At 38.7% G+C, this 13,716-nt stretch overlaps 2 protein-coding genes across 3 annotated transcripts; both read left to right on the top strand.

Moving 5' to 3' along the window:
• Nucleotides 1-469: 469 nt before the first annotated feature.
• On the top strand, nucleotides 470-1,426 carry LOC133743831 (21 kDa protein). The gene has a single exon (XM_062171877.1). The coding sequence runs from the start codon at nucleotides 535-537 to the stop codon at nucleotides 1,126-1,128; it is 594 nt and encodes a 197-aa protein (XP_062027861.1). The 5' UTR covers nucleotides 470-534; the 3' UTR covers nucleotides 1,129-1,426.
• Nucleotides 1,427-3,153: 1,727 nt separating this feature from the next.
• Nucleotides 3,154-4,296, top strand: LOC133746578 (uncharacterized). Of its 2 annotated transcripts, none has more exons than XM_062174746.1 (2): nucleotides 3,154-4,000; nucleotides 4,174-4,296. In XM_062174746.1, exons 1-2 carry the CDS (start codon nucleotides 3,154-3,156, stop codon nucleotides 4,212-4,214), a joined length of 888 nt encoding a protein of 295 aa, XP_062030730.1. In that variant the 3' UTR covers nucleotides 4,215-4,296. The 2 variants fall into 2 exon arrangements, with proteins under 2 accessions (XP_062030730.1, XP_062030729.1); XM_062174745.1 differs by having other exon boundaries at nucleotides 3,154-4,006; nucleotides 4,174-4,214.
• Nucleotides 4,297-13,716: the final 9,420 nt, after the last annotated feature.

Genomic DNA, 13,716 nt, shown 5'->3' with positions numbered 1-13,716 from the left:
TCTCCCTCTTAATCAATCCTCCAAGTTAAACAGAAACACAACACATCAATCAATGTCGATCAAATATTTAATATCCAAGGGAAAATTGAAGAGGCATGTTTGGCAAGTTGCAAAGTGTCACTTCAGTCCTCAATTAGTTACGTGCACGATTGAATTATGCTTAATTATACATGGTTAACATTACCGCTTTACCAGCCATTTGTGAATTTATGCATTGTCGGTCCAAAGTGGTGGTAATTATCGATGAAGTTTCGTATAAGAATTTCATCCTTTTGCCTAACATTACCACTTTAGAGGATTGATTTAACAATTCAGTAAATGATTTATGATTTATAACAGAGAGGGAATAGATTCTCCTGATAAATTTTCAAAAGCTTTCCTTTCAATTAACGGTATTAACCTTGTCCTCCACATAAGTGGGAACCACTAGCTTAGCTAATTTCTGTATATATTAGGCATGCCTTCCTCTATAAATTCATCAGTCTCTCAAAAGGAAGAAAGGAAGTCTTCAAGAGAGGAGAGAGAGAGAAAGAGATGGAATGCCATCTTATGCTAGCTCTGCCTATTCTCCAGTTGCTTCTTTACCACATAAGCCCCTGCACAGCCTCCCCAGCATCTTCTTGCAAAGCAAACACCGAGTACATAAAGACATCATGCAGCGTCACAATCTATCCGAAATTGTGCTACACCTCCCTCTCAATCTACGCAGAAAAAATCAAGACCAACCCGAAAGTGCTAGCTTATACCGCCCTCAATGTGACCCTTGCAGCCACCAAAGCAACTTCTGTGGTAATAAACAGGTGTTCAAGGGTTCATGGACTGAAGCCTATAGAGACTGCAGCTGCACTCGACTGTGTGGAGGAGGTTAGTGACGCTTTGGATGAGCTCCGGATGTCCATAGATGAATTGGGTCATGCAGTTAGAGGCTCGAGAAATTTCTCTTTTCAAATTAGTGATATTCAAACATGGGTTAGTGCTGCATTAACTGATGAGGACACCTGCATGGATGGCTTTGATGAGCATAAATCGACTGGGAGGATGGAGACTGTTGTCCGGAGGGAAATACTGAAAATCGCGCATCTGACGAGCAATGCCTTGGCACTCATCAACAACTATGCCTCGAACTAAAGCTGCATTGCTCTATGGGAAAGAATTGTATACCATTCCGTACTCAAGAATGGACCAATAAATGGTTTGTCGTTGTTGTCCAAATGGGAGACTTTTCCATGTGTAAAAGCATCAAGGACAAGAAAATTATTTGATAAAAACTGCTAGAATTGTGAGAGATAAGGGAATATGTAGACTATATGCAGCAAGCATAGTTTTTATAACGTACTGTAAATATGATTCTGTAAAGTGGTTGTAAGCGCGCCTTTCGAATTATAGCATCGATATAATACCTTGTGAAATGAATTGTGTATCCTAATTAATGATCTCTCTGTTTAATTAGGATAGATAAGTGGAAATTAAGCTTAATTTGTCCAGCAGGCTGGGTTTTAGCTAGGGTATTATTTTATTAGAGATCATATAGTGGAAAGCTTCAAACTTCCAAGTTCTAACTAAGTTTGCATGAGTATGGTGCTGCTAAAGCAATTAGCCTACCTATATGCAGAATGATGTTAGTAGATGGCCGTATTCGAACTGTTCTTTTTTCATTCAAGTCAGCATTTCGTATAGAGGTTACTATTGCTTGTTTGCAAACTTTTTTGTAAATGAGGGGATCGGAATGGGATACAAACAAATACACAGATAGATACAAACACACAAAATTGGGGGTTGGAGGATTTTTAATATTCTTGGATCTACCTCCAGGTATTAGAGCTTTAATGTCGGCAATCATTTTTGTTAACCATATAGCTAGTTTGACAGCTTGACTAATTAGTTGTTTAGAGTTAATTGTCAGTTTTAGCTAATTAAGCATTCTGTTAGTAATTAGCTCATGTTGTGTTGTGAGCTGACACGTGTTGTTATCCCTTTCAGTATTGAGCTACTATATAAACCCTGTACTAAAGATTCTCGTTCATTATGTTCAATACAGTTAGAGAGCTTTCTTTCTTTTCTCTCTATTTGCTTCGTCTTCAAGCTCAGGCTTGCTAGCTTTCATGGTATCAAGAGCCCAGGCTGCGACCTAGGAGCGTTTTCTACTTCATCTTGCTCAGATTTGAGCTTCAATACTACTACAGATAAGTTCTCTCTTCAATTCTAAAGAAGTTCTAGTCCAGATTTTGACGGAGTTGTGTGATTCTGCTGCAAATTCATACTTGTTCTTGCATCGAAGCTTTGGTTTTTCATTCTGAGCTTGTTGATATAAGTAATCTTAGAAGAAGTAGTTGTCCAATTCTTTCAGATTCAACATTTTCTTTCATTCGAAACCCTATATCTGCAATTCAAGCTGTGATTCTTGCTCATATACTTGTTTACACCTCGATCTATACTTGTTCACCCTTGATCTATACCTGGATCTTGATCTCTTATCTTACCTATACATTTACATCTGAAACCCTAGCTTTCACAAATCTCTAGTCATGACCACATCTACTATTCCAAACTCGATTCATACTACTCAACAAACCACTGTTTTCCTCCCAAACATTCTTCTTGATGAAACAAATTACCCTACCTGGCTGTTCCGGATGGAGTCTTTTCTCAGGGGCCAAAACCTGTTTGGTTATGTTGATGGCACAAATCCTTGCCCACCTCAGTTCATTCGTGCCTTTGATGGTTCCTCAACCACTAGCTATATCTGTAGAATTTATCTCTTGGAAGACTCAGGATCAAAGTATTGTGAATATGATTGGACAAACTCTTAGTCCAGTGGCTATGACATGTGCTGTTGGCAGTAAATCAGCTCAGGATTTATGGACTAGACTCAAACTAAAATTTGCTGATGCAAATAAGCAGAACATTTTGCAGCTCAAGTCAAACCTTCAGAATGTAAAGAAAGGCACTGATGACATTGAAACATATCTTGACAAAATCAAGGCTGCTAAGGATGCACTTGAAACTGTAGGAGTTGCTATAGATGATGATGATATTGTTGTTACAGTTCTCAATGGTTTACAATCTGATTTTGCTGCAATCAAGACTGTTATTAGAGCTCAATTCACCAGCTGCTCTTTAAGTCAACTCAAAACCTTGCTTAAGGCTGCATAAATGGATATTGGGAATGAAGCTCAGGGTATTCAAAGCCTTCTCACTGCAATGCTTGCCAAGATCAATGCCCCAGCTCAATCATCCTCCTCTCAGCCTTCTTGTAACATCACTACTCCCTCACCAGTGTCTCTACTCAATACATCACAAGCTTCACAACACAACACATCCCCTGTGCAGATCAATTCACAAATCCAGACCTCCACTCAGTCATCTACAGTTGCACCTGCTATTCCTCCTGGCTTCACCACTCCAGGCTTGCCTTCATACCCCATCTCAGCTCAAACACCCTACATGCCTATACCTGCCATGCCTTATGGTTTCACTCCATTCCCATCATATCCTGTGTTCAATGCACCTACTGGTGTGGCTGGCTTTTATGCTGGTCGAGGTAATGGCCGTTTTCATAACAATGGTGCTAGAAGGAACATTAATTTTGGTGGTGGAAGAGGCAATCAAATGAACACCAATGCTGGAGGTGGTGGTTTCAGACCTGCTAGGAATGCAGGGAATGCAAGCAACACTCTCACTTGTCAATGGTGCAACAAGGTTGGTCATGGGGCCAAAACCTGCAGAAGTCTACCTAATGCTCAAAATGCCAACACTTCAAATACTCAAGGTGGTTGTCAATACTGTGGAAGACATGGTCATACAACAGATAGGTGCTATTTCATTATTGGTTTTCCTGGTCAACAAAGTGAAACTGAAGATGCTACTGCAATGGTTGCTGCCACAAACCTTGCTCCCCAATTTTGGCTTGCTGACACTGGAGCAACCAATAATATGACTAACAATCTTCAGATGCTCAACAATGTGATTCCATATCCTACCACTGATGGAGTGCAGATTGGTAATGGTAACCAACTAGCCATCACTCATATTGGGGATGCCATGTTGGGGTTACTTAAGCTAGATAATATCATGCTAATTCCTGATCTTGCTGCATATTTGCTTTCCATTTATCAACTATGCAAACAAAATAACTGCTCTGTGTGGTTTGATGAATTTATGTGTGTGATTCAGGACAAGGTGCAGTGCAAAATTTTGTACCAGGGACTGAGTAAACAAGGGCTATACCCTATACCATTTGATCTGCCTCTTTTCAATAAGTGTTCTACAACAGATGTGAATAATAAAGGATCCTCACCAGTTCCTCAACAACATTCTGCATTTCTTGGACAGCAAGTGAAGCACAATCTTTGGCATCAGAGTCTTGGTCATCCTGCAAATGACATTGTCAAGCTCATGCTTCAAAAATGCAAGATAGAACAGCCTACAGATAGTTTGAATATGGTGTGTGAGCCATGTCTGTTAGGAAAGTTTCATAAGCTGCCTTTTCCTGTGTCTCAAACTAGGAGTTCAACACCTTTTGAACTTGTACACTCTGATGTTTGGGGTCCTTCTCCTCATCTTTCTATAGATGGTTATAGATACTTTGTTCTATTCATTGATGATTGTACAAGGTTCACTTGGTTGTTTCCAATGAAAAATAAAAATGAAGTTCTTGTTTACTTCAAATCAGTGTGTGCTATATATTGTCTCAACTCAGTTTTCATCTTCTGTAAAAGTTTTTAGAAGTGATGGAGGTGGTGACTGGTGAGTTCATTAACAACAAGTTTAGAGATTTTCTCAACTCAAAAGGCATTATTCACCAATGCTCATGTCCCTATACTCCTGAACAGAATGGTGTTTTAGAAAGGAAAAATAGACATATTAGAAAGATTGCTGTGACTTTATTGCAGAATGCATCACTTCCTAATCAATTCTGGTTTCATGCCTGTGCTACTGCCACTTATCTGATTAACAGGATGCCTACTGCTGTGTTGTCTATGAACTCACCTTTTGAAATGCTATATCATACTGTGCTGAAAGTTGACATGCTCAGAGTTTTTGGATGCACATGCTATCCACTCCTGTCTGCTCCACTCAGGTCAAACAAGCTGCAACCTAAAACTATTAGGTGTGTCTTTCTTGGATTTGCTGCAGGCTACAAAGGCTACATCTGCTACAGTCCATCCAACAAAAAGTATATCATATCCAGGCATGTATTCTTTGAGGAAACAACCTTCCCTTATGCTATATGTACTTTTAGGTCCTCTTCTGCTGCAGCTCCAACAAGTGTATCCAAGAAATGCTCTCCTATATCTGCTCAGGCTCAACATATTCCACCTTGCTTTACTCTTACTCAGTCCCACACTCAGACACCTTTGCCTGCACATGTCCAGCCCACTTCTATCTCATCACATACTTCATCAGGTCAGACCTCTCCTCATTCACTCCACAATGATATACCAGTTGAGAATACTGTTTCCCATATTGAAACTTCTGATCCTGCATCTGATTACTCAGAACCTTTAGCTGTGATAAATGAATGCAATTTTGTGGATAATGATCCACATATAGTTTTACATGTCTCTCCATCTAACACTTCCAACCATTTGTTTGATTCTCAAACTGACACAACTATCCAGTTTACTGAGAATGATGGTGTGCTATCCATTTCTGCTCAACCTGGGCGTGGTTCCATTTCCATTGTTCTTCAACATGATTCTAATCATCCTCCATCTAGTCAAATGTCAGAGGCTAATGTTCTTCATCCAGTTGAGGGTATTACTACTTCTCACCAGAACACTCATCCCATGCTAACTCGTGCAAAAAGAGGCATCCAGAAGAAGAAGTGTTTTGCTGCTTTACTATCACACCTCAGTCTTGATCCTAATGCTACTGAACCACCAAACTATAAGGCTGCCCTTAAAGTACCTGAGTGGAAGGCTGCAATGGATGAAGAGTACAATGCTTTAATGCAACAACACACTTGGACACTTGTGCCATTACCAGCTAATAAGAATCTTGTCTCTTGCAAATGGCTATTCAAGGTCAAGAGACATGCAGATGGCACCATTGCAAGACATAAAGCAAGATTAGTAGCTCGAGGCTTCAGTCAAGAATATGGGGTTGACTTTGATGAAACCTTCTTTCCTGTGGTAAGACACACTACTGTGAGATTAATTTTATGTCTTGCAGCTTATCACAATTGGACCCTCCATCAAATGGATGTCAAGAATGCATTCTTGCATGGTTTGTTAAATGAAGAAGTATATATGACACAGCCAGGTGGTTATGTTGATCCTGTCACACCTAACTTTGTCTGCAAACTTAACAAGTCTCTCTATGGACTAAAACAGGCTCCAAGGGCATGGAATGAAAGATTCACCAGCTTTCTACCCAAGATTGGCTTTGTCTCCTCTTATGCAGACCCAAGTCTATTCATTAAAAGGTGTCAGGACAAATTAGTTTTCTTACTACTGTATGTAGATGATATAATAATCACTGGATCATGTGCGTCTCTTATTGGTTCTGTCAAGGCTGCCCTTCAAGATGAATTTGACATGAAGGATTTAGGTAAGCTTCACTTCTTCTTGGGACTTGAGATTCAATACCTGCCAGATGGTTTTTTTGTTTCTCAGAAGAAATATGCCAAGGATCTTCTTCATAAATCTGGTTTGGATGAGTGTCACATTCATACTACTCCTTGTAAGTCTGGTCTCAAGCTTCTCAAGGACACTGGTGTTCCTTTACAGCCTCATGAGATCACTCAATTCAGAAGTATGGTTGGCTGCCTTCAATATCTTACCTTTACAAGGCCTGATATCACTTTTGCTGTAAACTCTGTGTGCCAATTCTTGCACAATCCTACAGATTTACATCTTTATGCAGCTCGAAGAATACTAAGATATGTCAAGGGTACACTGTGTCAAGGCATCTATTTCAGGAGGGGTGCTAATCCTCTTTCTGGTGATTCTGCCCTTCATCTTCAGGCCTACTGTGATGTAGATTGGGCAGGTGACCCTAATGATAGAAAATCTACTACTGGCTTTATTGTTTTGTTACATGGTTCTCCCATTTCTTGGTGTAGCAAGAAACAAATTGTTGTCTCTCGATCATCCACTGAGGCTGAGTATAGGAGCATGGCTGACACAACTTCTGAAATCATGTGGCTACTTCATTTACTTCGTGATCTGCATATCTCTGTTGCTGATGTTCCAATCTTACACTGTGACAATATTTCTGCTCTTGCCCTTGCCAAAAATCCAGTTTATCACTCCAAGCTGAAGCACATTGAAGTCGATGTGCACTTTACAAGAAATCAGGTCAAGGCTGGATCCCTCAAGCTCCAATTTGTCACATCCAAGGACCAACTTGCAGACCTGTTCACCAAGGGTCTTTGCTCACCTCAGCATACTTATCTCTGCAGCAGCTTGATGTTGCATACCTCCCATCAAGCTGAGGAGGGGTGTTAACCATATAGCTAGTTTGACAGCTTGACTAATTAGTTGTGTTTCAGCTAATTAGAGTTAATTGTCAGTTTTAGATAATTAAGCATTCTGTTAGTAATTAGCTCATGTTGTGTTGTGAGCTGACACATGTTGTTATCCCTTTCAGTATTGAGCTACTATATAAACCCTGTACTAAAGATTCTCGTTCATTATGTTCAATACAGTTAGAGAGCTTTCTTTCTTTTCTCTCTATTTGCTTCATCTTCAAGCTCAGGCTTGCTAGCTTTCAATTTTTACCTAAAAGCTTAAGTAATGAGAAGGAAATGAACGAACCATGTACCATGTGTTATTTCAAGCTAATTAAAAAACATCTTGGGGGACTTAGATGTATACAGATCAATATTTTCCTTAGTCCAAAGAGAAAGACAGAAGAGAGAGCTGGCTCAACAATTTGCTATATATTGTCCTTTTCAGGCCTCTGGCCTCTATTAAGCAATACTACAGATTAGGAAGGCTTGATGTGAATGTGACGCTTTCTTTGTTATTTAAATTATAAGCCGCCGGCCGGTGGTATTTAACATTATGATTTGCAGATTTTGGGACCAGGTTTGGCAGTTATGCTGGCTTTTCTTTTCCTGTATTGCAATTTTTCATTTTATTGAAAGTTTTACATTTGTTAGTTAATTTGTTTCGTGTTGTTTAGCGATTGTTGGGGTTATGCAATGGTATTAGTTTTTTGGTTTTATGTATTCTATCACGAACAATTCTTAGGTTCACTCCTAAGGTGAACAAACATATTCACCCCTATTGTCGATTAGGTTCACTCCTAAGGTGAACAAGCATATTCACCCCAATTGTCGATTAACTCACTTTTACTTAATAAATTTATAAATCCAACGGTTCATATCTTAAATTAGCCTTTAAAGATCATCTCTCTAAAAAATAAATCGAATCGAAAATAGTTTAATTATCTAATTGAATCAAATAAATGGACGGTTCTAACAATACTTACTGCTATTATGATGAACCGTCCATATATTTCATAGATTTTCCAAAGCTGGCGCCAGGCTTAGAGGGTTAAATTTGATCCAACTATGGCAATGAATAATGATATGCTTTTTCATGTTGGTTGACAGTTTTTTCCCCCCCCCCCCTTTTTTCCTTTATTAGTTCATCTGGTTCCTGCTATTTAGCCGTTGTGGTGATTTACGGTTTACTACCACCCAAAGTTGTCAAAATATAAGTAAACATTAATTGATTGTTGACCTAGAAGCTCTGCTAGGGTTTTTCGTCAAATGCTTGTTTTTAATAAAACTTTCCAAATTTCCTAAATTTCAATGGCGCTGTGTTTGCCTCAAAATCGTCTCGGCCGAAATGAGGGCCGAGGGACTTGTGGTTGAATCATCCTTCTGAAATTGCGCGGGTGTGCCAACTCGCTGCCGAATGGCTGAGCGAGGTTCCGATCTAACTTGCGCTTGTACCTGACTGCTTTCAAGTGATTGTCGGCCGAGGAAGGAAGCTTCTCGGCCGTTAGGTTCTAAAGCCTCTGTTGCAAGGACTTCGGTTAGGCGTCAATCCTGACCGGGATCTTCTATCACGTTCACTTCTTGAGTAAACTTAAAGGTTCAGGTGACAAGCGAGAGATCTATCGGGTGAAGGTACTCGTAAATCACGGTGAAGACGAAGGTGAAGTGGACTCGGTTGTCAAAGCGTTGTGAGATGATATGTGTGTGAACAGCGAATCGCATTGATCCAATCCGGACTTGCTGAAAGAGATCAATAGACGATAATTTTATGTTACAAACTACTCCTAAGTGCGAAAAATAAAGTACATATAAAGTAAATGAATAAGAAAGAAAAGTGCTTGAATGTAAAGTATTGAATTGAAACTAAGAAACTAGAAATGAAAACAAGTTGTAAAAGTTGAATCGAAGGCAAAGTACCTATGAGATAGCAAGAGAAAAGTTTGTGAGTAAAAGTTGTATATTGATTTGTTTGTGTGGTGCAGGACCTTTTACAATGAGTTACAAGGTGCTATATATACAAATCAAAACCCTAGCTATCTTGTCCTCCAAGCCGTGGAATTTAATAGGATTCTCCTTCCTTTTAAGATTGATTAGTCTATAAATGTACGTTATGATTCGGCTGATATCTAGAATCTTCACAATTGAAATCCTTGATTGATTTGAACTCTAATTCCTTGTGAGGATTCCTTCCTTGAACGGACTCGTCAGCCGATGTTTGTTAGTTGGGCTTGGCCGAGCATATCTAAACTCCTTCTCGGCCTATCTGTGTAGTCACTCATTTGAACTTGGATTTCCCAACCATGTAACCGTGTGATCCACTTTCATCATCTTTTGGGTTGTTTGACCCAAAATCTCAAACATTGGCCGAGTGATTGAACGATGTCTTTATCTCAAACTCAAAACTCTAATCTCGGTCAAGTGACCGAGAAACTCTAATTTCGGTCAACACCTTCATTTCGGCCGTATGACCTAAACTCTATATTCTCGGCCGACCTAATGCTTATTTGACTAATTTCCTCATCTCAGCTGAATGGCCAATTAATTTCATTCTCGGTCGAATGATCGAGTGACTTCATTCTTGGCCCTTACTTAATCTCAGCCAAAATTCTCTCTCATCCAACATCGAGAGCTTAGTAGGTCGACATGCAAAAAATAGGTGCAAACACGCCGCCATTGCTAGCCTTGTGGCTAGTTGTCTTTCTTCTTCAACACGATCCTTGGGTGCACACCTGGGCTGGTTGTGTTAAGAGTATGGAAGAGAGTCAAAGTCAAGAAAGTCAAGGTCAAAGGATGCATATATACATAAGCTAAGTAGTATAAATGAGATAATCTTCTTTCTTTAGTATATGCAATTGCAACAAACTGTACCATTACCAAAAAGATTAATACCAGTTGCTTCTCTATTTTCTCTCTCTCTGTTTTTCTTCGTCTTCTTCCTCTAGCTTAGGGTTTCGTTCACCATTGTTGTTTCAATTTCAAGCTTTTTTCACTATATATGACTGTGAGTTTTAGCATGTATCAGAGCTTATGGTGGCCTGACCATTGCTCTATCACTCTTCTTCCGCTGCAATTTTCTTTTGATATCCAAGAAAAATCTAAATTTCATTCTTCAAAAACCTAGATTGATTCAGATTTGTACAATTACCAAATCAAAACCCTAGAAAAACCAATTCATAATTACCAGACTAAAACCAAAAGATTTGTACAATTACCAAGTGAAATCCACAAGAAATCGAAGTCTGTACAATACTATCAAGAGGAAATTCAAGTTGTTTCTCTTCAATTTTGTGTTCGTGGCAAGCTTTTCTTCAAGTTTTGATCTGTGTTCGTAGCTGTTCTTCTTCAATTTTGAGTTTGTAGTAAGTTCATTCCAACATTTGATTCGGTTTATAGCAATTGCTCTTTAAGATTCAGTCTTTTTGGGTCCAGTTTTGAAGAAAAATGGCGTATTCTACTCAAACCTGCAACGCCATCTCAGTCAGATTGGACGAGACTAATTACCCTGCTTAGGTCTTTCAGATGCAGTGTCACCTCAGAGGTCATAGTCTCTTGAAGTTTATTGATGATTCACATCCCTACCCACCTCAATTTCTTATTAGCAATGATGGGTCTCTTACAACTGATAACACAAGAGCTTATGAAAGATGGCTGGAGTAGGATAGCTTTGTGATTTCTATGATCATAGCCACACTTTCTGTTGATGCAGTTACTCTGGTCATTGGATGTCAGACATAGATGGAGGTACGGCTCACCCTTAAACAGTGATATGCAATTGTTTCTGAGTTTCATATTATGAAGTTTGAATCTAATTCGTAAACAATTCGGAAAGGATCAGATTCTATAGACAAATATTTGTTGCGGTTTAAACATGTCATAAATCAATTTGCTGTTATTGGTGTTAGTATGTCAGATGAGGATATCAAAACATTGATTTTAGTTGGCCTTCCTAATGAATATGCTCATACAAGGCAGATTATCAGAAGCAAGAATTCTATGACTATGGAAGAAGTTAGATGTTTGTTGCTCTTTGCTGAGTTTGAGATTGAATTAGAACACAAAGTAATGCCTTTATCTCCTTTAACTACCATGATGGCTCAAAATGGCATTTCTAGTGGAAATTTATCTTTACCATGTGAACCTCAAGGGATGCAAAGTACACCATATAATTGTTCCATTGCTATTGGGTCATATCCAAGTGCATATATTTCCTCTCCTAGCAATGCAATATCTCAAATTAGGTACGTTTCATCACCTAGTACAATGACAACTCCTGGATTTATGAGTTCATCTACAAATGGTCATTAGCCTGCATTTAATGGCAATGCAATGATGCACAGTGGAAATTATTTTCCCAATTCTGGTTTGACTTTGAATAATGCCTCAGCTAGCAGTACATCTGGCTTCCTGTCATCTCAATTTGGTCAATGAAATAGTTGTTTTGCTAAACCTACTGGTTTTATTTCTCAACATGGTGGAAGTATGCAGCTGCCTGATGGTGGATATGGGAATGGTGAACTTCAACATAATGGAGCATTCAATCTTAGAGGATTTCAACAAGGTGCAAGTGTTCAGCAAACACACAATTTTCAACCTAATAATGTACTAATGCAGCAACATGACTTCTCACATCAAAACGGTAACTTCTCCCCACATGTGAGCTACACTAACAGTGAGAATTACTCCCAACAAAGTTATTTTGATAACAGTAGACCACACATCAGCAACAACAAATTAAAGTCACAACGACACTAATCAAAGTTACTCAGGCTCAGCTGTTTATCAGATTTGTGAAAAATCAGGTACTTTTATGCAACAAAATGTCAATTGTGTGGGAATGCAAGTACTATATGGTAGTTCTCAAGTGCGGGGCTACTCTCAGATTTTTGTAACAAGAAAGGATGACAATGGAAATTATTCACAAAGTGAAACCAATATTGAAAATATTCAATATGTTTCACAGGATCAGTCTGTGAGTACAAGTGAAGAAAAACAAGAAGAAGTGGTTGCAAAGGAGGTTTCTGAGGAGAAGGTTGAGTCTAAAAGTGAGAATTGTAATGAGGGAAATCAGCAAGAGAAGTTTGTGGAAGAGAGCTCTGATGAAAAAGACACTTTGCCCTTTGAACTTTGTTTGCCTGATAAGGACAACTTAATTACAGTGGTTGATTATAAGGATGTGGTTGAGCGAAATCGAGTCAAAGCTGATGGGGTAAGCCTAAGTGCACCAGTTGATGGTTCTAGTAAGCCAAACACAAAAAATGGAATCAAAGATGAAAACCCTTCTCAGGTCTACATAGGTGAAGCCATTAATGATGTTGGTGATGAGAATAGCTCCAGTATGAGAAATAACATGTACAAGCCCCACAAGGTGATGGTGTAAGATGGGAAGCTATCCAAGTTGTTCAAGATCATGATAGGATGCTGGGTTTGAATCTTTTCAAGTTGTTGAACAGACATATAATGAATTCTAGGCAAGCTTGTGAGTCTATGAATTTGTGGCAATCACTTCCTCTCATTCCTCCTGGCTGAAAACACATTCTCTGCTGCAACCTAGTGCTTGGGGATCCCAACACTAGTTTGAGGGGGGATGTTAAGAGTATGGAAGAGAGTCAAAGTCAAGAAAGTCAAGGTCAAAAGATGCATACATCAGCTAAGTAGTATAAATGAGATAATCTTCTTTCTTTAGTATATGCAATTGCAACAAACTGTACCATTACCAAAAAGATTAATACCAGTTGCTTCTCTGTTTTTCTTCGTCTTCTTCCTCTAGCTTAGGGTTTTGTTCACCATTGTTGTTTCAATTTCAAGCTTTTTTCACTATGACTATGACTTTTAGCAAGTTGGACGTTAGTATCTCTGATGAACCATTTAATTTATTTTGGATTACTAGGTTTTTTGTTAGAATAAATGTGCGTGGACTTTCAAAAAAGGTGGATCACTAGGGGTATGCTGGGTGCTTATTTTATTTTAGAATAGGTTTTTGGTTGTACTCTGAAAATCGGCTCTTTCTGATGATCCTTAAGGGTCGGTCGATTTTGTACTGCTTGCTCAAACTATTAATACAAATCGACCTTTTTCATTAAAAAAAGAAAAAGAAAAAAAAAAAGAGTTGTCATCATGTATATTGTTGTTTTAGATTTATCTAAAACATACAATGTACTCTGAAGTAGATGCTAAAAATATACATAGAATTTGTTAAACCCAACATTTTCTCCCAAAAAAATATGAACTAAGTAACAGACTAACAAACTTTAGGGGGGTGTATT

This window comes from Rosa rugosa, chromosome 4 (assembly GCF_958449725.1).
Source record: "Rosa rugosa chromosome 4, drRosRugo1.1, whole genome shotgun sequence".
NCBI lineage: Eukaryota > Viridiplantae > Streptophyta > Magnoliopsida > Rosales > Rosaceae > Rosa > Rosa rugosa.
Note: the sequence above shows the minus strand (reverse complement) of the source record. Positions and strands in the feature narration are given on the sequence as shown.

Coding starts and splice junctions, on each gene's coding strand:
- LOC133743831 (XM_062171877.1), top strand. CDS start 535: ATGGAATGCCATCTTATGCTAGCTCTGCCTATTCTCCAGTTGCTTCTT.
- LOC133746578 (XM_062174745.1), top strand. CDS start 3,154: ATGGATATTGGGAATGAAGCTCAGGGTATTCAAAGCCTTCTCACTGCA. Junction 4,007..4,173: donor TGGAGTGCAGATTGGTAATG/GTAACCAACTAG, acceptor TGTGTGATTCAG/GACAAGGTGCAGTGCAAAAT.